Source organism: Tauraco erythrolophus, chromosome 10 (genome assembly GCF_009769465.1).
Source record: "Tauraco erythrolophus isolate bTauEry1 chromosome 10, bTauEry1.pri, whole genome shotgun sequence".
NCBI lineage: Eukaryota > Metazoa > Chordata > Aves > Musophagiformes > Musophagidae > Tauraco > Tauraco erythrolophus.
The window spans coordinates 8,761,835-8,784,996 of NC_141474.1; the positions used below are offsets into that span (position 1 = coordinate 8,761,835).

Consider the following 23,162-nt stretch of genomic DNA (forward strand, 5'->3'; position numbering starts at 1 on the left):
GCGGAACAGCTTTCTGCCTCATGCCTTTCCCCTGCCACGCTGGTGATGGAGAGCCTTTTTGCTGGGCACCACTGCCAGCGGGACACCCCTGCCTGCGCTGTCTGCCGGCTGCCTGGCGCCTGGCAGCAGCAACACGTGTGCGGCACAGATAAAGGTTCGCCAAACAGGATGCCGGGGGCGTAGATAATGCCGAAGTTATCTCACCGCTTGTGTGGGAGAGAGTAAACAAGCGGCTCTGCCCACCCAGGGAATCCAGGAAGCACCTCTGCCCTGCCGGAGAGCTGGGGCACAGGGCGGGTATGGGGTGCCAGGGTGCAGCTCTGGAGGTGTGCTACATCCAGGGGCAGCCCCGCAGCCATGCTGGCAGCCCTTGCCCTAAGCAAGAGCAAGCCAGCCAGCACGCAGAGCTGCTCTGGGAAATGCAATTGCTCTGCCCACGCCCTGCCCGGCTCCCCACAGCACTGTCCGTCCCTGGAGGGCTGGGGCACCAATCTGCCTGGCCACCCCTCTGTGGCACCCATCCGCCACAGTGCCAGGGCAATACCTAGAGCCATCGGGCGGCTCGGTGCAGGGGCAACAGCCCCAGGCAGCGGAGGCGTTGGCGGCCGTTGGCCGGGGCATATGGGGCGTATGGGGAGCAGGCCATAAGCACCCCGACATCACCAGTGCTTTTGTCCGTGTCTGGTTAATGTGTCTTCTCCCGTCTCACAAAACAAGCCCAGGGACGGACTCCCTGGCCCACCACCTCTGTCACCTCCCGTGCACTATGCCTGCTCCCTCCCCTCCCATCTGGCTCTCTGCAGCGCAAGCTCAGTCCTCCCCTGCTCCCTGGGCAGAGCCATCGCAGCCCGCCCGGGGCCACCAGATGAACGTACTCAGCACCGAGAGCCGTGTCTCCAGCCAGGACCAGCCTCTGCAGAGCAAACTATGTCCTCTCCTCCTGCCAGAAAATCCTGCGGCATCGCCTCCGGCGGGCACTGAGCCCAGCTGTGTTTTCCCGTGGGACGACGCATTCTTGAGGACGTTCTTCACCTTTTGGCAGGCCGAGGCTGAGGGTTCCCCTTCTCTTTCTCACCTCCCTGCTTCAGCTCTGCCAGCAGTTTGATGCTTTCTCTCTGTATCTGTCTGCTCCAAGGCGATACTATGTTCTGCAACTTGCCAGTCTATTTAAATTGCTGATTTATTTTCTGCAGGTAGGCAGGTGCCAGCACAACATGCGTTTAAGGTCTTTTTTACATCTCAACCACTTTGCTTTAGTGCATCTACAAAGTGCCCAGTCCGTGCTGTTTCACCCTGTGCAGCATCCCCCAGGTGTGCAGCCCCGGGACGGGGTAGCCCCATCTGAAACGCCGCTGCTGTCCAGCTGTCCAGCTCTCCATGCACGGGGTCGGTGATGCCTGCTGAAGCTGCCTCTCTCTAACAGTCCTGACTTTTGGGGCAAGCCCCTGCAAGAGAAAAACAAAAGCTAAAATAACGAGGAGAAGGACATTCCTCATAATTCATTGTCACCTTTGAAATTAATTCCTCCTTTGACCTCTTGCAGCTCTGCTTTAAGAGCGAGCATGTTACCAATGTAACCGTGCTTTGGCAACGGGCAGAGCGGGACAGGCTCTGCCACAGCTCAGCAGCAAAAGCAAGAGTTGGTTTTCTGCTAGGGAACAGCAAGGCAACGCAGTGCATCCCTGGCCTCTTCTATTTTCACTTACCTCTGAAAGAAAAAGGACTGTTTTGCAGAGAGGTGTTTCGGGTGGTCTCACCGGCCCGAGAGGAGGCAAGGCAGGACCTTCTCCCTCCACCCCATCCCTGCTGCTCCGCTGGGGACTTGGCTGGGCCCAGCCCCACGCCGGCACCATACCTGGCTCCTCAGGGGGAGCAGCGTGCAGGGGCAGCATCCTGGGCTGCCTGCTCTGGCTGCAGCCACCAACTCTCCTCTGCGGCCTCTGGTGCTGTCACACTGTCATCACATGAGGCTTGCCAGTGCCCCACGAGAGCTAGAAGCTCGCTTTTGCTCTGCGGACGCTGACATCCTTCGGCAGAGGCATGGGGCCGGGAGCAGCGTCTGTCCCGATGGACACCGGTGCAGGCAGTGAGCGGAGCTGTGCCGGCTGGAGCGCCCGTCCCTCTGCTGCGGGGGTGCCACGAGGGTACCGTGGGGGTGCCGGGGGCTGCTGTGGTGTGTCCGCCAGCCCACACGGCATTGCTCTCCACGATGAGCCGGAGGAGCCCTGCCCCGGGGAATCCATGATGACCCACCCCCCAGCGCACAGGCTGCCCCCTCCGGCGCCGCAGGTGCTGGTAGCAGCGGGGGTTCACGAAGCGGGCCACCTCCTCGGGGCAGGTGAAGAGCCCGTTGCCGGAGCAGAAGGTGAGGTGCATGATGGCAGGGTCTCCACCGGCTGCCCTCTCCAGGTGCCGCCGTGCACGGGCCCACTTGCGCTCCAGCGAGAGCACGTTCCAGGCATCACTGATGCTCAGCTGCTCGTAGGGGATACCCAGCACCTCCTGCGCCAGTGCCTCCAGCACCACGATCTTCCCCCGTGCCTGGCCCAGTGTTGGCACCTCCTCTCGGCACCACACGCGGTCCCGTCCCTCCTCCAGCAAGCAGCGGTGCAGCTGGGTGGCAAAGCCAGGTCGGGAGAAGATGGGCAGCTCTTCCTTGATGCGCATGAGCACGGCCTCACTGGGGTGGGCATGGAGAAAGCGCAAGGTGCGGCGCAGGACCCCTCGCAGGCTGGCCCGCTGGAACGTGCAGAGGTGGTACACAAGGAGCTCGCCCCGCGCCACCTTGCAGCGCACGTCCAGGAAGCGGACGCCAGCAGCCAGCTGGGCCTCCAGGCCCCAGCTCTGGCACCGCAGGCGCTGGCCGCCAAACAGGCTGAGGGAGTCGTGGGTGCCAGGGATGGAGAGGTGGGAGAGGGGCAGGGCATCAGGGAGCCCTGCCATCCAGTCAGGACAGCAGGCTGCCGGCTGGGGCGTGCAGTCAAACGCTGCGCTGCGCCGGCACCGCACCTCCGTGCTGCTGGAGAGCGGGTGCCCCGGTGCCTGGCCGTCCCTGCCAAGCCCTGCCGAGGAGGAGAATGCAGCACCATGAGTGTCGGGAGTGCTAAATGGCCCCTGCACATCCCCATCCCACCCTCCCCAGAAGTATCCCAACCATCCCTTAGCACGTCTTGTGCCTCGCACCTCATATATATTGCTGCCAATACCCCGTACAGTACAGTACAGTTCCCCTCCTGCTCTCGAGCAGTCCCCTGTGCTCCTTGCCCAGCCCAGGGCTGTGCGACCCCGCTGCCCCCAAACTCTGGTATATCCCAGCCTCCCCCTCCTGCACCCACCTGGGTTTGCCTGTGGGTTGAATCTCGCCGGATGGGATGTGCAGCCATGGGTGCCGGCGGCACACTGGCAGCCAGAGTGGGATGCCAGCCATTAATCTGGTGATGGTCGTGACGCGTATCCTGCCTCGCACATGGCACGTGCGTGAGGGATTCATTCTCAGCCCTCATCTGAGCACTTGGTGGACACGCCGGGCTGGAAAAATCACCTGGCTGATCCCGAAAGCAGCCATTCAGGCCTCTGCACCTCCCTCTCCAGGAATCAGGACAAACGGGATCACGGTGCCCGGGGCCCCTTGACGCTGCCCTTGGGAGTGGCTGCACACAGCCCCCGGGGTGCCCACGCGCCCGCTTCAGAGCTATGCCCCGTGTTGGCTCCTGGTGGGACCTGGCCCCTGGGTGATGAGAGCCGTTTTCCCTGTCAGAGGGACAACGTCCAGCCAGGGATCTGAGCAGGAAGCCTGTTCTTGCCAGCACATCCCAGAACCTGCCTGGCGAGCGTCCCGCAGGAAGCAGGCTCTGTCCCCTTGCTCCTCTGGCACCAGCAGCTGCTTCACACCGGAGTCACCGCAAGGCTACTCCTGGCAACCTGGGCTGGCATCACCACTGGGGTGCGAGCCCCGTGGCCACGGCCGGGTCCGGAGCTAGTGTTCGGGGGGGGTGACTCACCGCCTGTCTGGGGGGCACTGCTGCAGGGCACCCCGCTCGGCAGTGCACACCCAGCCCAGGGGTTTTTGGGGAGGAGCAGCCCAGCAGGTCCCAGACCCCTCTGAGCATCCCTCCCAGGACACATCCCCTCGGCCTGAGCAGGGAGGGGCGCAGAGAACTCCCCTGAGGACAGCTTCTGCCGCGGGCTGTGCCACGCGAGGACGCCAGGCAGAGGGAAGGGACAGGAGGGGGGACATCCGCCGGCGTCCTTCTCGGTGCGCCGGGAGCAGCGGCGAGGCTGAAGGGCGTCCCCGAGGCAGCCCCTGCTCGGGGAGACAGAGACCCTGCAGCCTCCCCCAGCCCCGAAACAGGTCTCGCCTCGTGTTTCACAGCAGCGGGCTGCACTGCAGCTCCTGCCCCTCGCCGTGCAGGCGGAAGACCGGCCGGCGGCAGCGCGGCCGCTCCCCGCCCCGGCCCGCCCCACCCCAGCACCGGCATGGCGGCGGCGGGCGGCGGTGCCGGCACCGGCGGCAGGACCTGCTTCGTGCTGGGCGCCTCGGGGAGACGGGCCGGGTGCTGCTGCGGGAGCTGCTGGCCCGGCGGCTCTTCTCCAGGGTGACACTGATCGGGCGGCGCCGGCTGAGCCTGGGCGCGGAGACGGAGGCGGCCGTGGTGCGCGGGGCCGGGGGTCCCGGGGGCGGCGGGGGGCTGCCGGGGCGGGCGCGCTGACCCTCGGCTTCCCCGCAGGAGCAGGCGGTGGTGGACTTCGAGCGGCTGAGCGAGCACCGCCGCCGCCTTCCAGGGACACGACGTCGGCTTCTGCTGCCTGGGCACCACCAGGGCCAAGGCTGGCGCGGTGAGTGGGACCCCCGGGGGGGCGGGGGTCCTGCCTGCCCTCTCCCTGCCGTGCTGACCCTCCTCTCCCCGTTACCTGCAGGCCGGCTTCGTTCGCGTGGACCGGGACTACGTCGCGCAGGCAGCGGAGCTGGCGCGGGCGGGGGGGTGCAAACACTTTGTCCTGCAGTCCTCCCGGGGGGCAAACCAGCACAGCACCTTCCTCTACCTCCGCGTGAAGGTGAGCGGGCAGCTGGGGTGGGCTCCTGGTGCTCGTGCGGGAGTCACAAAATGCTGGGATGCTCGGGAGGTCTCAAGAGATGCAAATGGCTCTAGGGGTCCTCCTGGTGCTGGGGGACAAGGGAAGGGGGCTGGCTGGGCAGCTGCGTGACTAGCTTCGTCCGAAGCATGACAACACCTGCATGTGGTGGCCGTCTCCCGTTTCAGACTGCAGAAAGACCCGCTGGGGTCTTCAGCCCAGCCCTGGCTCCCTGACCCCAAGCTGGGGTGGGGAGGCTCAGGCCTGTGTCCTGGTGAACGGTCCAGGGGTAGAGAGCCCACAGGCTCCCTGGGTGACACCATACCTGTTGCAAAAGTTTTCTTCCCCGTATGTCATGTGCTGCAGCACCCCAATACCTGCGGGACTCACTGCTGTCCGCCAGGGTCTTGTGCTGGGACCCCCAGGCTGGACATGCTGTCCAGATGCTGTCTCAGGAGCGTCCGGTTGCAGTTAGCGTGATGGTTGCAAGGGTGCGCTGCTGACTAACGGTCAACGTGTCCACCGTGGACGCACACCCCCACATCACCTTCTCCTGGAGAGCTGCTCGCTGCCCAGGCGGTGCCTGGCTTGTACCAGCTTTGCGTTGGCATCAGTGCTGTCCTGCCCCGCGGCTCAGCAGCTCTCTCCTGCGAGTTCACGGGGCGGCAGGGATGGTGCTTGCAGTCATCCTTGTTTCCTTTCATCCTGCCCGACTGCTCTGACAGGGAGAAGTGGAGAACCTGGTGAAGGCTGTTGGTTTTGATCGCTGCACCATTCTCCGGCCAGCGTGAGTAGTGGTGGAGGGAGGGCGGGCACAGAACTCGGGTGGAAAGTTGCCAGTGCAGCGGGCAGGGAGATGGAGAAAGGATGCATAGGGAAGGGCTGGGAAGGAAGTGGAGGAAGCCAGCAGGTGAAAACGCAGGTCCAGTCCAAGCACACCGCTTCCCAGTGCTGCAGGGAGCAAGCACAGCGGTTTCCCACAGCCCGTCCCAATGCCAGTGTCACGTGCCATGCAAGGAGAAAAGGCTTGGGTTGAGAGCTGAGGTTGGGGGACATAGGTCAGCGCTTATCTCCGGAGACCTTGACTGTTTGTGGGGGTGGGGGTGCTCACCTGTGTCCTTTCAGCTGAGCCATAGTGTGCTCTTGCTGCCGGGGAGAACCGCCATCCTGTCTTTGGCAGCACTCTGCGGAAAGGAGTTTAGTGTCACAGGGTTCAGCTCAGTCACTTTTTGGGACCCTGCCCAAGGCCCACGACCCCCATGTTGGGGGGTTAACAAGCTGGACTGAACCCCTGGCACGTCTGGAGAAGCCAGTCTCTAGCTTTTCTCCAGAGAATGGTTTCCACCTGACCCACCTTACCTCCCCATTCTGCAGGGTGCTGCTGTGCAAACGCCAGGAGTCACGGCCCGCGGAGTGGGTGGGCCAGCAGTTTCTGGGCATGGTGGCTCGGGTCTTCCCCACCGCTTACTCGGTGCCTGTGGAGACAGTGGCCAGGGCTATGGTGGCCAGCGTGCTGCAGCCAGGCGAGGGGAAGGTGGAGGTGCTGGAGAACGGGACCATCCATGAGCTGGGAAAGGCAGCGCCTCAGAAGGGCACGTAGAGCAACAGGGATGGGCAGAAAAGACCTCAATTCATGGTTCAGAGGCTCTTCTGGGCTGATGATGAACACACACAGTGGGAGAGGAGCGGGGTGCTCGCACGGCTGACATGGAGGTAGAGGCGTGGTTCTTTGCGTGGCAGCTAATTCTGTCAAGTGATCAAAACTGTGGGTGCTGGCTGGTGGGCGAGAAGAAACAATGTGCTCTGCTGCCTGGATCCAGCATGCAAATCCAGATAAAAAATGGTGTCATCCAGGCAATTTCTTGAATTCAAGCCTTAAATAAAACCCTGTAACTGCTCTGTTTGTGCCAGCTTTGTGTTGCAGTTGTGCCTGCCGCTTGCACATCACCACCCCAACCACATCTGTTCACAGATCATGTCTTTGGTGATACTTCAAACAATGCACATGGGCAAGTGGCCATGCTACAGATGGACATAGGAGCACCAAGACAGTGAGCAGCTGCCCATGCAGCATGCGGTGGCACCAGCGCTGCTGGGATGGCAGAGCTCCTGGATGCTCGGCAGGGATGGTGGAGCTCCTGGATGCTCAGCAGCAGTGGCTGATATGCCTGGGGCACTGGCTCTGCCCACAGCAGGTCTCTGCAAATGCACAACGTATGCCTGTCCTCCTCACCCATCTGCTCTGGGTGCGGAGGCGGCTGCTACAGGGGTGCTGCTGCTCAGACCCAGGCTGTGACTTCAGTACCTGTAGTAGCATAAATGCCACATAAATACTTGCGTTGACTTGAAAACGCCTGTCACCGCTGGCTCCTCGGGGCTTTCCTGATGGACGCAGGCGAACCGGAGCTCAGCCCCGTGTTCCCAAGGGTGCTCTGTATGTGCAAGAGGTGAGGCCACCCCCGTGCACATCTTGGGGTGGGCATGCCCCTGTCCCGCACTGCCTAGGTGCCAGCAGCGGAGCAGTTCCCTGCTGCAGGCATGGAGCAGGCACGAGGAGCAGTGCTCTGTCCCAGCCACCGTCCTGGCTGTTCTCAGGCCTTGTGCTCAGGGTCGAGGAACTCAGCGGCTCCACAGCTGGGACACGGGACTTACGTGACTCCTGAATTCCCAGCTGGCCAGGGTCCCAGTGCTCCGGGTAATGCTGCTTTCCAGGGTTTTCTTCTCTTTGACCTCATCCATGGCTCCTATGTCAGTGACTTGGATGTGGCGAGCAGAGGGAGCCTGGATCCCTCATCTCCTTCCTGCATGCAAGCACTTTAATCATTGGGCTGGACCTCAGAAGCTTGGTGGAGGCAGTGGGATGGTGTAACCCAACACTGTGCATTAATGGGGAGCCAAGGAAGGGCTGTACCTGAGCAACATCTCAGCTGTCCCTGGGGCTTAGTTAAAAGGTAACAAATGAGGGGTCATAGAGCCATAATTCCCAATTAGACTATCCAGGTGAGAGCAAAAGTCATACCTTTAGAATAATATTTAATGTCAGAAGGGAGAGAAGAGGTAGGCTGGTCAGGAGCATCACACAAGTATCTGAGAAGTGCTGGGTTCATGCAGCACAAAAGCTGTTTTAAGCGTGCAGCGTGGGATTACATAGGTGTAAATGCACATCAATGCTCAAAGCGATTTTTAAAAAAAGGTGATGTGCTTATACAGGGGAATGGAAACGAAGTGGTAAGACCTTAAAACAAGTGAAAATTGCATACAGCTGAGAGAATAAAAAAAGGATGCAAACTTCGGAAAGTCAGAGGTGAAAGGCAAGCAACAGAAGATTTGAAGAAAGCATCCTAAAGATATAAAAATTAATTATGACTCCGCAAGAAGCAGAAAGTTCTCCAGAGCCCCAGGGACAGGATGGGGTCAGGCTCCGTAAGAAGGAAGGAGCCATCACAGAAAGGCTTGGTGAGTTACTTGCGTTGGCCCTTGCTGTGAAGGAGCTCGCTAAGCTCATTGCTTATGGGACTCGTGTTTGCATGATTGTCCCAAAGCACTGAGGGGAAAAAAAAAATATTTTAAACTCCATTTTTAGAACACATGGTTAAAAATCTGCCAGGAGGAGCACTCAGAGGGACTGCCAGATACTTGCCTGGGTGAGAATTAGAGTGATCCCTCTACCAGAAAGTCAATGTTGTTAAATATGATGCTAATTTTTAAAAAGTTCCAGTGGGAACCAGGAAACTGCAAAGCAGCGAGGCTGCCTTCTATAAAAGGCAACTTGTTAGAAAGGATAATAAAGTCTTGAAATAACAGGGCCCAGGATAAATCTGGTGCAATTGGAGATGCCACGTGGCTGTTGAGGGGGCAGTTGGAAGGCACAAATCTGGAGCACTCTCGGAGGAAGCCAGCCATTGCATGCAGGAGACAGTCTGGTCCTCAGAGTGCACTCGGGGCTCCAAAAAGCTCTCCCAGAAGAGCTCTTAAAGAAATTAAGCTGTCGTGGGAAGAAAAGGAAGGTCTGGGTAGTTTCTTATTGGAAATATTTTCTTAGCACTCTAAAGCCTTGACACGCACAAACCGGACATTTCTTACTGGACAAAGGTCTGCGGAACATACAAGCTATTTCTGTGTAATCCTCGTTTCTGCTCAATGGTGTAGGGTTTCTTTTTTCAGTGTTTTGGATAAGTCTCTGCTAAAACACACACCTGCAATGCTGGCACATGGCATAGCTTCCTTACCATCCTCTGACACGGAGTCTCATCACTCATTTTGGACCTCAATTTTCCCCACTTGCTTTCTGCATTAAATCCTCTCCCAGGGCTGTGGAAGGGACAGTAGAGCATCAGTCACTGAACCACGGCAGAGCCGCAGGAGCGGGCATTTGCCCACCCAGGGCTGAAAGAGGTAAAGTAGGTAAATGTCTTTTAGGGGACTGATCTAGTTCCTCCGTGGGCAAAGCTCCAGGCTCCTCTGAGCAGCAGGAGACATACAGAGCTGGAGCCATGCCCCAGCGTGCCCGGAGCAGCTGTCTGCTTTCCAGGGGCGCGCGGGCTCTAGCTGCAGCTGGGAGGAGAGTGCGCAGGGTTGCTGGGTGTCCTGGATGGCATTCACACACACTGCCTGATCCCACAGATCCGAGCTCCCCCGGAGATTTCAACACTGACTTTATTACTGAAGATTAATAAGAAAAGAATAGCCATGTTCCCACTGGCTTGGCAGCGAGTGCGATGCGGCAGGGGTTTCCCCTGCGGTTCCATGGCCCCACTGCTCTTCCCAGCCCCAGAGCCGTGAGAACCACTGGCACCTCTCGCCCACCCCTAGCCGCCACCCGCACCCCTCCATGCCGGGGGTGCTCAGACAGCGGGTGACGCACCCTGCAAACAGCACCTCGGCCTCAAATGGGCTTTTCAAAGCAGCCATGGGGCTGGCAGGCACTGACTCGGGATACCCCAGTGACATCCTGCTAGTGAAGGAATGGCCCTGGCACACTCTCTGGCCCTGAGGGCAACTGGCATAGCCCAGCAAGGCTGCAGTCCCCTCGGAGATCTGAAGGCTGCACCCCCGCTGCTGGGAGATGGGGCAGTTGGACTCTGGGCTATCCCCAAACTGAGGTGAGGTACCTCTATGCTAATAACAGAGCCTCCTCCCTGAGTCCTCTGTGAAAAAAGCAAAATTCTGGCAGCCTATGAAGGCATAAAGTACCCTCATCCTCTGCGACCACTGTTGTTTCCTCCCCCACCCCCTGCAAGGCAGAGGTGGGTCAGTGGACACATCAATGCCAGGCAGTGGGAAGGGGCAGCGCTCCACCCCTCAGGCATGGCACCCCTGCATGGGTGCATCTGAGGGGGCTCTAATCAGCCCAAGGCCATGCAGGTGTCATTCGAGGAGATCATACTCTGAAATTTTAAGGTGTACTTTTTCCATTCAATTTCCGTTACAAACCGGGTAAACAGCCAAGCCCAGCTCTCCCAGGAGGCACGGTTTCTAGCAGACTGTCTTTCGGTCACTGCACTCACGCGCTGAAACGCAGCCGCGGGCTTGCTGCGTGATCCCAGAACAGCAGGAGACAGGAGCGCAGTGCAGGGCCAAAGTCCATGCAGGAGCTGGAGCCGGAGCCAGGCACGCCTCTGACACTGCCCAGGGGAAAGGGGGCCTGGGGCTGAGCTTAAATGTAGCCCTGGGCTGAGGGGCAGGTGGGGCTGGTCAGGGCAATTAAGGCCATTAGTGCCCTTGTAGTCTGGACAGCCAGGTTGGGGGCAAGGTGTCCTATGCCCAGCTCCGAGCTGTGGGTGTTAAAGCACTTGGATGCACATTTCCAAAGTCACCCAGGCAGCTGAGTTTGGAGACAAACATGTGGCAGATGGGTGATGCCTGAGCCCACACCCCGAGTGGGATGCCCAGTCAGGGTGTTGGCTACAGGATCTCTTGGAGCCAGGCTGGCCCCCATCTTTGCCATGATTTACCTCTCAGCCTCTCTGGGGTTGTACCTACACTCTGCCTGGCTGAGGCCAGGAGGAACTCATACCACAGATGTCACAACTACAGGGAGTCATTGGCTCCGTGATTGTGAGTTCTATGATGTTGATGAGAAGCTCAACATGAGCCGGCAATGTGCGCTGGCAGCCCAGAAAGCCAACTGTATCTTGGGTTTCATCCAAAGAAGTGCGGCCAGCAGGTGAAGGGAGGGGATTCTGCCCCTCTACTCTGCTCTTGTGAGACCCCACCTGCAGTACTGAATTCAGCTCTGGGTCTCCCAACGTAAGGAGGACATGGAGCTGTTGGAGCAAGTCCAGAGGAGGGCCACAAAGATGATGCGAGGACTGGAACACCTCTCCTATGAAGACAGGCTGAGAGAGTTGGGGTTGTTCAGCCTGGAGAGAGAAGGCTCCAGGGAGACCTTCTAGCAGCCTTCCAGTACTTAAAGGGGCTACAAGAAAGCTGGAGAGGGACTTCTTACAAGGGCATGTAGTGATAGGACAAGGGGTAATGGCTTTAAGCTGAAAGAGGGGAGATTTAGATTAGATCTAAGGAAGAAATTCTTCACTGTGAGGGTGGTGAGGCACTGGAACAGGTTGCCCAGAGCAGTTGTGGCTGCCCTATCCCTGGAGGTGTTCAAGGCCAGGTGGGATGAGGCTTTGAGCTACTTGGTCTAGTAGAAGGTGTCCCTGCCCATGGCATGGGGGTTGGAACTAGGTGATCTTTAAGGTCCCTCTAATGCAAACCGTTCTATGATTTAGTGGAGCAATCAAAGAGATCTTACCTGAGCAAGAGAAACACCGCAGTGCTGTGCAGCAGCCAAGCTTCAGGCAAGCGAGGGGCTGTGTCCAGTGGGGCAGAGCTGTGCAGAGGGAGGCTGCGACTCGTCGCTGCTCAGGCCCCGCATCCCACGTCACAGGCAGCTCCGGGCTCTGGTGTGTGTTTTCCTGTGCTGAAGGGGAATGGAAAAAGGGTCCAAATTTTCCACTTAAATTCTGGGTGGGAATCCTTTTTACCTCATCAAAGAGTCACTGTCAGATAAAACCAGAACATTTGCTATCACCAAGAGAGTTACTTTTTTTAGCTTACATTAAGATGAATTTGTTCTGGAACAAAAGTCACTGTCACCCACTAGCCGATAAGCACTGCTGAAGCTGTGGATATTTTGACGTTAGCCATAGCCTTTAAATCAACAGCAAGACTTCTCCTAAGCACTTTTATTTTTATAAGTGGCATTTTTCATTGAAAAAAAAATCTCACTTGAATGAAGCGTTTCTACCTGGCTCTTCTAAATACTGACCTAGAGCCTGATACATCATTAAGAGGAAACCCTGTGGGGCTCCTGAAGCCCCCTAAACAGCAGCTTGGCCCTTCCAGTTTGATTACCTGATCTCACCCCAGAAAAAAACACATTTTTCCCCCACTGTGTGAGCTTAGCGAGGAGAAAAACTCCAGAAGCCGCTGGGGCCGGGGCCAGCTGCGGCGGGTGGGACGGCGTTGGTTACAGGGCTGGCGAGGGTCCAGCTCCCAGCGCTATATAAGAGGGAGAGGGGGGAGCTGGGCTGCAGACGGAGCTGCTGGTCTCTGCTTTAGCCATCACCCCAACTCTTCTCACGGCTGAGGAAAACTCCAACCTGCCAAGATGTGCAAAGGATTAGCAGCACTGCCCCACACGTGCCTAGAGAGGTGAGGGCAGCCAGCCCGCGGGGTGCCGGGGGGGCTTGGGGCAGGGGGCTCTTCCTCAGCATGGCCTCACAATGGACATCTGTTATGGGGACTGGGATTGCCCAGCTCTGGGCTGGGAGGGGTCTCAGCAGGATGCAGTGTGTGGCTGGGACCCTTGGGGGGAAGGGGGGGGGGGGGGGGGGGGGGGGCGCTGGTCCAGTCCCCAGTGGTTGTCTTTGAGGTGAAAACAGCCCTGGATCCAAAGTGCCTGAAAATCCTCTTTCACCACCTCACACGCGGATTAGCCAGCCCTGGCCCCTCTCACGAGGCTCAGCTCTGCACACAATGCCCACTCTGCCTCGCTCATGGCACCCATCCTCATCCTCACCTTCATCCCCCTCTGCCCCGGTGCTCACCTGGATGCCTGCCCAGGTGCTGGGGGTGCTGCCCAGGCTGCTCCCACCCCAGGAACGCAGGCGGGTTCAGTCCCCAGCTGTTTCCATCCTGATGGACACCTGCCCCCTCCACTCCTGCGGTGCTGGTGGGGCTTCGGAGGGGTCCAGCAAGAAGTGCAAGGGGGGCCATGGCACAGTGCCGGGGTCTCCTCGCAGCAGCAGGGGCCTCGATCCTTCACCTAAGGAGGAAACTTGGAAAAAGACTTTATACATGAATCACCCAGTGAGGATTTCCTCGCACCTGCAAATGCCGTAGTACTGGTGTTTAGATGAAAGGGAGGGGGTGGTCACTGTCCTGGGGGAGCTTGGGAGAGGTCCCCTTTCCTCAGCTGCAGGTGATGCCGCTTGCCCGAAAGCAAGTTCCCGCCACAGGCACCAACAGGAGCATGGGCCTGTGACAGCTTCTTTGCTCAAAATGTGCCCTTCAGCCATCCTCCTGCTCCCCGTGCCCAGTCTCCTACGCTGTGGGCAGCACTTTTCCAGGTGCAGGTGAACCACACATTTCTGCTCTGCTGTCATCCTTCGCTGTCACTCTCCTGCCACCTCCTAATATGCTGCATTATTTTTTCCCTGCTGCTATGCTGAAGCTTTTGCTGACCTCTGGGACGCCTTTGAATCCTCACTATTGAAAGGATTCGCTCACAGCCCACTGTTTTACACACGGAGGCAGCACTGGCTTTGTCCCGCGTGCATTGCTTTGTGTTGCTCAATGAGGAATCCCACCAGCTGCTCCGTCGCCCGTCTCACAAGACTCTCCTGATGTTCCTCACGACTGGTCCCCAAGTGCTGTACCTGGATAGCACTGCATCTGTGCTCGGCCCTTCTCCCCATGCATGATGTGTTCAACAGCATGGTCCCAGCCCCCGCTTCCCTAGGGCCATCCCCTCCGAGGGAAACACACCATGTTCCCTGCATGTTGCGAGCTACCTTTCCCACGCTGCTCCCCACGCCGTCAGCCATGAGGTGACCTTCCCCCCTGCAGCTGCCTGGGGTCTGGCAAGCCCATCCGAGGTCTCCTGCAGACCCAAGGGGCTGGTACCCTCCGACTCTCCCCAAGGCATGTGCTCGCTGGCCTCTTCCGATAAGGTCGATAGGTTTGAAAGGAATCTCTTCCTACTGCCAGAGCTGCTTTGACTCCTCTCCAATAGACCATATTTGTCCATGTGTCCACCATGGCCTCTGATACCGCTGCTGCTGACATGTCCGTACAGTATCACACTTGCAGCTTTATGGCTCTTGAACCCCCCCTGGAGCCTTTTTCCCCTCAAAGGGCATTCCCTCCGGCACCTCCCTGCCCTCAGGCACAGCAGCAGCTTTAGCTTTCAGCTACAGCTTCCAACGTCTTCGAGCTGCTTTTTTTTTGTTTTGTGTTTAAAGTCAGAGTCTCTCCTGGCCCTCCCCAGCAGCCTTCTTGCTCTTGATGTGTTTGACAGAGCCCATATTTTCTTTTAATGCTTCTTGGAAGCTCTTCTCAGACTTTTCTTGGCTGCTCCCATATGTTCTCACACTCAGCCTTCCACAGTTTATGGTCCTCTTGCTTTTTCTCACTTGGATGTAGCCGACAAGTTTTCAAAGAGTGCCTTTTTGTTTGCAGCTGCCTTTTTTACCTGCTGTTTAGCCTTTGCTGAAGTCTTGCTTGAAAGCTTGTAATACATCTGCTGGAGGACGTCAGGATGATGGCTTTAAATAGTCCTTTCCTCCCGCCAGCCTGCAAGCGCTCATCCTTCTGGCTGGCCTTTCTTGCTTTCTTTCAACAAGCTTCCTCATCTCTGCCTCTCCCCATATTTCACGAAGGCCCCACAACTGAGGACTTGCTCGGGGTGGGAGTCTCTTGCTGCTGTCCCCACACTGGCACCTGCAGGGCTGCAGCGGGGTGGGCAGCTGCTGATGGTCCATCAAGAGCCCCATGGGATGGAGAGAGGCTGGAGACATCCAGGGAGCCCTGTTGGGAGCAGCAGGCAATGGGGCTGCGATATAGTCGGACATCAAGCCAAGGGACCAGCTGGGGAGAAGCCCACCTATAGCACAGCCAAAGGGAAAGCAGTCCCAGGGGCTGAGCTTAAATGGAGCCCTGGCTGCGGGCAGGGTGTGGGGCTCAGCTGGGGCTGCTCAGAGCCATTAAGGCCCATTAGTGCCCTTGAGCCCCACAGATGTGTCTGTAAGCCACTGTAAGGGGCTGGGAATTGGAGAGCAAGATTTTGAACCAGGCTGCTGTGGGAAGCCGCCATCGATTGCATCCAAATCTTCTGTGTGTGTTGGCCCCACCTCTACCAGGGTCATGAGGTCCCCAGGTCCTGCTCAGACAGTGACAGAGTCCTGGTCCTATCTTCCCACCTCCTTAGGCCATAGTGTGTTAGATTTGTCTCTTGGTGCCTCTGCTTCCAGCACAGCCTGTGTTTTCCCCCTGCCTGTTTGGGACTCCCTGGCATCCACCGTCCTTGCTTCAGAGGTGGGCAAGTCCCTTCTCCCTTGCTCTTTGCCCCTGCTCCTACCAGATGAGACCCCCATGATTGGGTGCATGGTCTGATCACCTGGAGGGGACCCTCCCTGCTGCACAGGACCCAGCACTGGCAGCGGGTTGGACACAGCAGCGTCCCTGGCTCTGCCCTTCCGAGTGTGGGGTGGTGGCAGAGAGAGGGACCAGGTGGCTGCTGGCATTTCTGCTCAGCCCTCTTTGAGAGGTGCTCCCTGAGCCCATGTGTCCATGAGAATGGACATCTGGGGAAGCAGAGCCAGGGGGAGGCTATCATGCCTCATCGGCCTTCCTGGGGCACCCTCTGCACCCATCCGTCATTTCGGTGCTAATGGGGTTGCAGCTCCTGCTGCCTTCACCTGCTCCTCCAGCTGTACCATCCGTATGGGTTGGGGTCATGCTGTGGGGGTCCTGGCATGGCAGTGCCAGCCTGTGGGGTGCCAAGAGGCACTTGAGGCTCACAGGAGAGCCAGCCTTGGGCTCTGGGCATCCGGAGCCATCTCCGGCTCCGAGCACTTATCCGCATTTTATTTATTTATTAGAGGGAATTGGATGAACTGTGCACAACAGCATGCCTGTCCCAGAGACACCTCGGTGCAGGGAGCATGGGGACCTTCTCACCCTTCACCTAAGGTCTTTCCAGGCACAATCCAAGTTTTCTCAGAAGCACAAGCAATGGAAGCTCTCCCTGTAGCTGCTAACATTTTCCAAGAAAACAGTTGGATCTCTGGGTCTGCTGTGCCTGTGCTGTACACCAGCTGCAGGCGATCCAGACCCAGGCTGGGCTGCTCACTCCAGCTGGCCCTGCTGCTCCGGCTCCTGTGCCGGTTGGCACTGGCCTTGCTGGCCCCTGCCCGCTTCTGTGCAAGGATGGCTGTTGGAGGCAGGTTTCTGCAGCAGAATCGGGGGGCAGCTGGTAGGGGAGCAGAGCCCACAATGGGTCTCAAAAAGTCACCCGCAGGGGCTGATGGGAAAACCAAAACACAGAGGGAGATTTACAGGGAGGGGAAAAAACTGAAGGAATGGAAATGAAATAGCAGACATAGCAAGGGAGCAATCGTCCACAGAGGGCTTGTGAAAATAAACAGCAGAGAGAAGCACAAGGAGCCCTGAAGCCGGGGAGCTGCAGCCCGGCTGCGATGGCCACATCATGGCAAAGGCACCGAGCCCAGCCGGCCTGTGGGCAAGCAGCTTGTCCCCGGGCTCTCATCCACCCCCATGCCAGTGAGCCTGAAAGTCACCAAACATTGCTGTGCCAGTGAAGAGTCCTGCCCCTGCAAAAATGGGGTTGAGGGGGTCCATTTTCACCCCTTCATTTGTTCAGCTTTGCTCAGCACACCTGAGTTTTCTCTGCAAAAGCTTGGCTTGCTCTTGCTGCCAACACTGAGCTGCAGCAGAGGGAAGCCTCCTCGGTGGCTTTGGATGCTCAGGACCATGTTGCAAGTCATATTTCACAAAAGGGCACATTCTGGGAGACAGCTGGACCTGCTGTCAAGTCCCACGAACCCTCTTGTCTATGTATCCTCCAAATGAATGAAGGATGGAAGATGGAGGATGAAACTCCTTTGCTAGCCAGGCTGCTTCACCTCCTGAAACCCTCCTTCCCCCTGCCCAGGGAAAGCAGCACCTAGGAGTTGCCTGTTTGCAGGACCCTTACCATTGCAGACATAGAATCATGGAATGGTTAGGGTTGGAAGGGACCTCAAAGATCACCTAGTTCCAACCCCCTGCATGGGCAGGGAAACCCTCCACTACACCAGGTTGCCCAAAGCCTCATCCAATCTGGCCTTGAACACTTCCAGGGATGGGGCATCCACAACTTCTCTGGGCAACCTGTTCCAGTGCCTCACCACCCTCACAGTGAAAAATTTCTTCCTTATATCTAATCTAAATCTGCCCTCTTTCAATTTAAAGCCATTTCCCATGTTTAAAGCCATACATAAGGCTTATATATTACTTAGGAGTGAGCAAAGAAACCGTAAGCACTAGCAGGAGGCGTGGTGGGCTGCTGACAGCAGGCATTGCTGGTGGTCCCCAAGAGAGCAATAGAAAAAGAACATAATCCTAACAAAATGCTGAGGAAGTAGTAAGTCCCTAGCCATGAGAGCTTGGAGGGTCAGGGGTGGGCAGAGAGCGCACCAAGGAGCATTTCACCCTGATTTTAGGAAGTACAGAGGTGCGTGCTAACCTGTGTGTCAGCAATAGCATCCCCTGGGACAGGGAGGACTTTGGCTGCGTGGTGCGAGGGTGCTGGGCAGCACAGTGTGGGGGCTGCACCCTGCATCACTGCAATCAGAGGCAGCGACCTCAAAAAGCTCAGGGGACACAGTGAGGACTCACCAGGACCTGGGGAGTGCACCCTGCTCCGGAGGCTGTGGGTGTTGGGTGGCACCGTGGGATGGGACGGGGCTCAGCGTGGGGCTGGCACCGCTGCACAGCCCAGCACCCTGCACAGCCGCCTCTGCCAAGGGAGCTCCCTCAGCTCCTCGCCAGCGCTTCCTCGGGCCACATCGCTATAGAAACTGAGTGCTGCACACACGTCCCCTAATTCATCCCCAGAGCAGCCCGCCAGCTCCACTGATGCAATTATCCCGGCCACAGATGAGGAGAAAGCAGAGAGATTGAGATCAAGAGCTGCTGGTAATTCTGAGTGCCTGGCTTGAAACGCCTCAGCCAGGCGCCTTTACAGCATTAGGGTCCATTTGTCCGTGCGTAATTAATTACACAGCTCTGTGCCGCACCAGCAGCCACACCGGGGTGCGTGTGAGAGAGGGCAGGGACTGGCCCCGCTGCCCCATCAGGGACCGTGCCTGCCTGACCTGCCTCTACTCATCCCCTCCCGCAGGGCCAAGGAGATCAAGACCAAGCTGGGCACACTGCTCCAGCAAGCCACTCGGCCATTGACTTCATCATCCCCTACCCAGAGAAGCCGGAGAAGCCGCCCAAGGCCCAGAAGTAAGTACTGTGTCGGAGAGGGCTGCGCTGGTGCCCGTGCCCGTGGAGGTGTGGATGTGAGCCCTTTCGGGATGCAGAGGAGCTGAAGCCCCTGCCGGAGGGTCTGGGGTGGGCACTGTGGGCTTTACGTGGCAGGCGGCTTGTGGCACACTGCTTGTGACCCACCAGCTTGGTGCGGGCTCCGAGAGTTACGTCAGGGCAGCATAAGACGTGTCAGGCAATACAGCTTTATGGAAACCAGATTTCTCACGGAAACTCAATTTGCTTTTGATGAGATTTCACGTTCATTCGATAAAGGTTTTGCCAGAGGCATACTGCCCTTGGACTGCTCTGAGTCACCTGCCTCAGCCCAGAGGTGCCAGCCTTGCACAGCCTTATGGCTCCAGGGCAGGAGCATGTCCCTGGGCTGGGTACCCGGCCCCACGGCACAATGCCTGGCTCTGGGCAGCTCCGCAATGATGGCACTGTCTCACCTTATTGCCTTTGTCCTGAGCCTGTGTGCTCCAGCACGGAGCTGGTTTAATGGCAAAGCAAAGCAGAAGAGAAGCCAGAGAGGCTGATGAGCTGTGCCACAGGGGTAACAGCTCAAAGGACACAAAATAAGCCTTGAAAAGAAACGTTAGCTTAAATCTAAAAGCAGGATGGCTTCCTGGACACAGGGTGATGGCCTCACAGGGTACCTCCAGCCCAGCCTTGGGCACCTGAGCCGAGTACCTGAGCTGCTGCCCAGCCGCTCCTCTGCCACCCCTCAGCCCGGCTGCCGTCAGCGACCCCTGCCCCTGTCCCAGGGAGCTGCTCCTGCTGTCTGAGCTGCACCCAGGCACACACGGCGCTGGAGGACCCATGTCTGACAGCACCCAGACTGCCTGACTCGCTGGAGGTCAGGGAGGCTGATTGGCCCAGCCAGCCCTGCTCATGGCACCGGGAACAAGGGCTCATCTCGAAGGGCTCGGACGGCCGTGTCATGGCTAAGCCCAGGAGAGGCGCGTGCCCACTCTTCACAAGGACTTCTGTTTCCACTTTAAAATCATGACTTTTTGTTTTACACTGGTCCTCTCCCCGCATTCGCCACCAGCCCAGGCAGTGTTACTCTAAACCCGTAACCCTCCACCGAGGGACTGCTAAAAACCCAACCCAACACAACCCACCCGACCCAACCCTAACGTGAAGACGAACCCCTGCTCTCCCCACCGTGAGCCTGCAGAGAGCTGCAGTCACTCCGTGCCGACGTTTCGCGCTCAGTCGCTGCCGTGCCCCGGACGCCCCTGCGAAGGAGACACATTTGTCGCCATTAGCCGTCCCCGCTGAAAGCCGGAGAACATTTTCACTTCCCGCAGGCTGGAGGAGTTGTTTTCTCCTGCGCCACACCATTGTACAGCCTCAGTATCACTCACCTGTCAGCATCTCACTCACAGCTTACATCATCCTTGGGACATTCAGCTAATGGAAAAGTGAATTTGGTAGTTTCCAGGAAATCTGGATTGTGTTGGGTCGTCACAACGATGCTCAGTGGAGTGGGGGAGACACCTGGTGAGGAACACAGGGGCAGGGAGAGCCTTTGATCCTTGAGAGCAAGTGCAAATGCAATTTGAGGTCCAGAAAGCAAATGATCAGAGCCCCCATCACGGTCTTTACTTTGGGGTGCTAGTGGTTTGGTGACGAACGAGGGCTGGGTACCCAACGTGAGCGAACCTTTGTGTTTCTGCCCTTCTCCTCTCACCCCGGAGCCCCCCAAGCAGAGCGGCTGGGTAGGATCACCTGTGCTTTCCCCAGACCCACCGCCAAAGCGCCAAGGTCCCCAGGACCGGCAGGTTGTTGTACCTGCTGCTCCCTCCCCATCCCCAGGATGCTCTGCGCACCCAGAGGTTTCAGCCCTGGCACGGGCCCCTGCGGCAGCGAAAGAAGCCCGAGCTGCTGTTGTGCCTGCGGGGAGCGGGGTCAGTCCGCAGCCAGCCCAGCACACCGTGGCGTGGGGGGCTTCCTTCCCCCTCCAGCACCGGGCATCGGCCCGTGGTGGGCAGCAGGGCGGGCAGGAGCCCTGTGCCCCAGGGCAGCTCGGTCAAACTCCTCGAGGCTTAAAAAAAAAAATCCAAAACCACAAACAAAAACCCCACAACCCTCTTTAGTCACGTTAGGAGCTTTGCATTTGGGGAAAAAAAAAAAAAAAAAGAAAAGGAAGAGAAAAGCCACGCACATGAAAAAACACGGAAGGTTTTCACTGGGGAGGGAAGGAGGGAGGGAGGCTGGCGTCCTGCCCCGCCGCAGGCCGTGGGAATGGGGCCGGCGGGCTGTGGGAGTGGAGGGGCGCTGACCCCAGCCCCAGCAGCACAGGGCTGGCAGGATCCGGCCCCTGCGCCCCCCCAGCGGGGAGCATCCTTCCCCATCCCAGCGGAAAACAGAGAGATGCTTCCCAGCTGCCTGCAGAGCCTCCGCTCTGCCCTCCTGTACGCGGGCCCAGGGAAAGAGGGGACCCGCGGGCTGCGGAGCGGAGTCGTGCTGTGGTTCTGCCACGTCTCTGCTCACAACATGGGGAACAAGCCGGTCCTCATCCCCCCGGCACTCGGCTCTCCCTGGGAGGTTACTCGTGCTGCAACGCAGCAGCATCTCTGTTGCTTGTCCATTGCCTCCGCTCTGCAACAGTTCCCACAGCTCTTTACTCCATTCCTCCCCATTTTTAAAGCAATTAGTTAAAAACCTGGAGCCTGGACCGGGGCTGTGGGTGAGCATGGACTACCTGGGTTTTCTTTACTCCCTTCAGACCATCACCGGAGGAGGCTCTGCAGTGGCGTGATTCCCTGGAGAAACTCCTGCAAAACCCCTGTAAGTTCACGTCCCCCTGCGGTCACATCCCCCATCCCATGTTCGCCCAGTGCCCAGCGAGAGCTCGGCCCGCCCAGGACCCCCAGCGCTCAGCGATGGCCCCTTCCCCCCACAGATGGGCTCGCCAGCTTCCGCAGCTTCCTGCGCTCCGAGTTCAGCGAGGAGAACGCCGAGTTTTGGGTGGCCTGTGAGGACTACAAGAAAACCAAGTCCCCTGTGAAGATGGTGGAGAAAGCCAAGAAGATCTATGAGGAGTTCATCCAGACCGAGGCACCCAAAGAGGTCAGTGGCCACAGGGCAGAAGACAGTGCCAGGAGGGGTGAGGCTGCTGCCTAGATGGCCTCCATCCTAAAGGAGAGCCATGGCTGCAGGGCACCCCACACCATGGCTGGGGGGCTGTACCCTCGGCGAGGGGCAGCCCCATCCCCATGGGCTACGCTCCTGTCCTTGGCAGCCCCAGTTCACATGCTCAGCCTCTGCTGGGCTGCCTCCTGCTGCAGTCACCTCCAGCACATGCCTGTCCCCCTCTCCCCACAGAGGGTTTATGTTAATCGTAAGGGATGATGATCTGTGGTAGCCCTTGCCCCAGAGTTACCTTTGCTCCAGGGTAGACCTCATCCTTCATCACAGATTTGCCACCAATAATTCCCTCAGATACGAGAACCTGCTTCGGTCCCTCCCCATAACCTCTGCATGGTTGTTGGTGGGACAGAGCAGGTGAGGGGATATGCCATCACCCACTCCTTGCAAAGGCAGGGTCCCCATCCCTCTTACACTCCCATCACAGGTGAACATCGACCACTTCACCAAGGCTGTGACCATGAAGAACCTGGTGGAGCCATCGCCAAGCAGCTTTGACATGGCCCAGAAGAGGATCTTTGCCCTGATGGAGAAAGACTCCCTGCCCAGATTTGTGCGGTCGGAGTTCTATCAGGAGCTGATCAAGTAGCAATGCGGCAGAAGGCCTTCCCCACGGGTGGTCCCACTGCTTCTCTCTAATCACCTGCCCCTTCTCCTGTAGCTGCTTCACTTTCTTGATACCACCCTTAAAGAGCACCCAGGGGCGTTGCTAAATATCTTCCCCCGTGCTTTGAACTGTCAGATGGCCCAATGTCCCTCTCTTACAGTCTCTTCCCCACCAAAGACCAATTAGCAGAAACCCTTGGTGATCCTCCCTGGGTTTGGGACCCAGAAGGGTGGTGGAGCAGCCCCAGCCTCGCAGCGACTGGGAGCCCCTCGGGCAGCCGGCACATGGCTGGCACCGCGGCACCCAGCTTTACTCATGGGCTCTGAGCCGCCGGCTCTGCCTTCTTAGGACATTACAGTATTTCTCCCAGTTTTGCCCTTATCGCTGGTTTGCCCCAGGCTCCCTCCCTCCTCCCAGCTCCCCAGGGCTCTGCCGAGGCTGCACAGGCTGCCTGATGGACGCTCCTCTCCCCGGCCAAGCCCAGGGTGCCTGCAGCCCCGGGGTGCACGGTGAGGCACATCCACCACGGGGTCAGCATCACCTTGTCTTCAGAAAGCTGCCGTTCCGGGGCCACAGGGTCAGCTGTACAGCAGGGACGGTGGTATGGCCATGTGCCACAGGCTGCACCTGGCTGGCACGAGCCCACAGCACGGCTTCACCAGTGACTCCATGCGGAGTCAGCTGGGAGCCAGCCCGTTCGCTTCACACTACAGACGTAAAGAGGATAAACCAAGCTCTGTTGTTCAAAACACCGGGACTGTTTAGCAACCCAGACCTCCCGCTCCAA

General features: G+C 58.4%; 2 protein-coding genes across 3 annotated transcripts; both read left to right on the top strand.

The window, feature by feature from the left end:
• The first annotated feature begins 4,476 nt into the window (after positions 1-4,476).
• On the top strand, positions 4,477-6,754 carry HTATIP2 (HIV-1 Tat interactive protein 2). Its single transcript, XM_086617062.1, is given in 7 exon segments — positions 4,477-4,534; positions 4,537-4,652; positions 4,728-4,766; positions 4,768-4,836; positions 4,918-5,055; positions 5,799-5,860; positions 6,448-6,754. Coding segments are annotated over 7 exon segments (708 nt in total). The 3' UTR covers positions 6,674-6,754.
• On the top strand, positions 5,826-22,616 carry LOC104374527 (regulator of G protein signaling 5). 2 transcript variants are annotated; one of them, XM_086617061.1, is made up of 5 exons: positions 5,826-5,860; positions 18,479-18,588; positions 21,347-21,408; positions 21,524-21,690; positions 22,196-22,616. In XM_086617061.1, exons 4-5 carry the CDS (start codon positions 21,631-21,633, stop codon positions 22,355-22,357), a joined length of 222 nt encoding a protein of 73 aa, XP_086473187.1. In that variant the 5' UTR covers positions 5,826-5,860; positions 18,479-18,588; positions 21,347-21,408; positions 21,524-21,630; the 3' UTR covers positions 22,358-22,616. The 2 variants fall into 2 exon arrangements, with proteins under 2 accessions (XP_086473187.1, XP_086473186.1); XM_086617060.1 differs by lacking the exon at positions 5,826-5,860 and having other exon boundaries at positions 21,524-21,705.
• Positions 22,617-23,162: the final 546 nt, after the last annotated feature.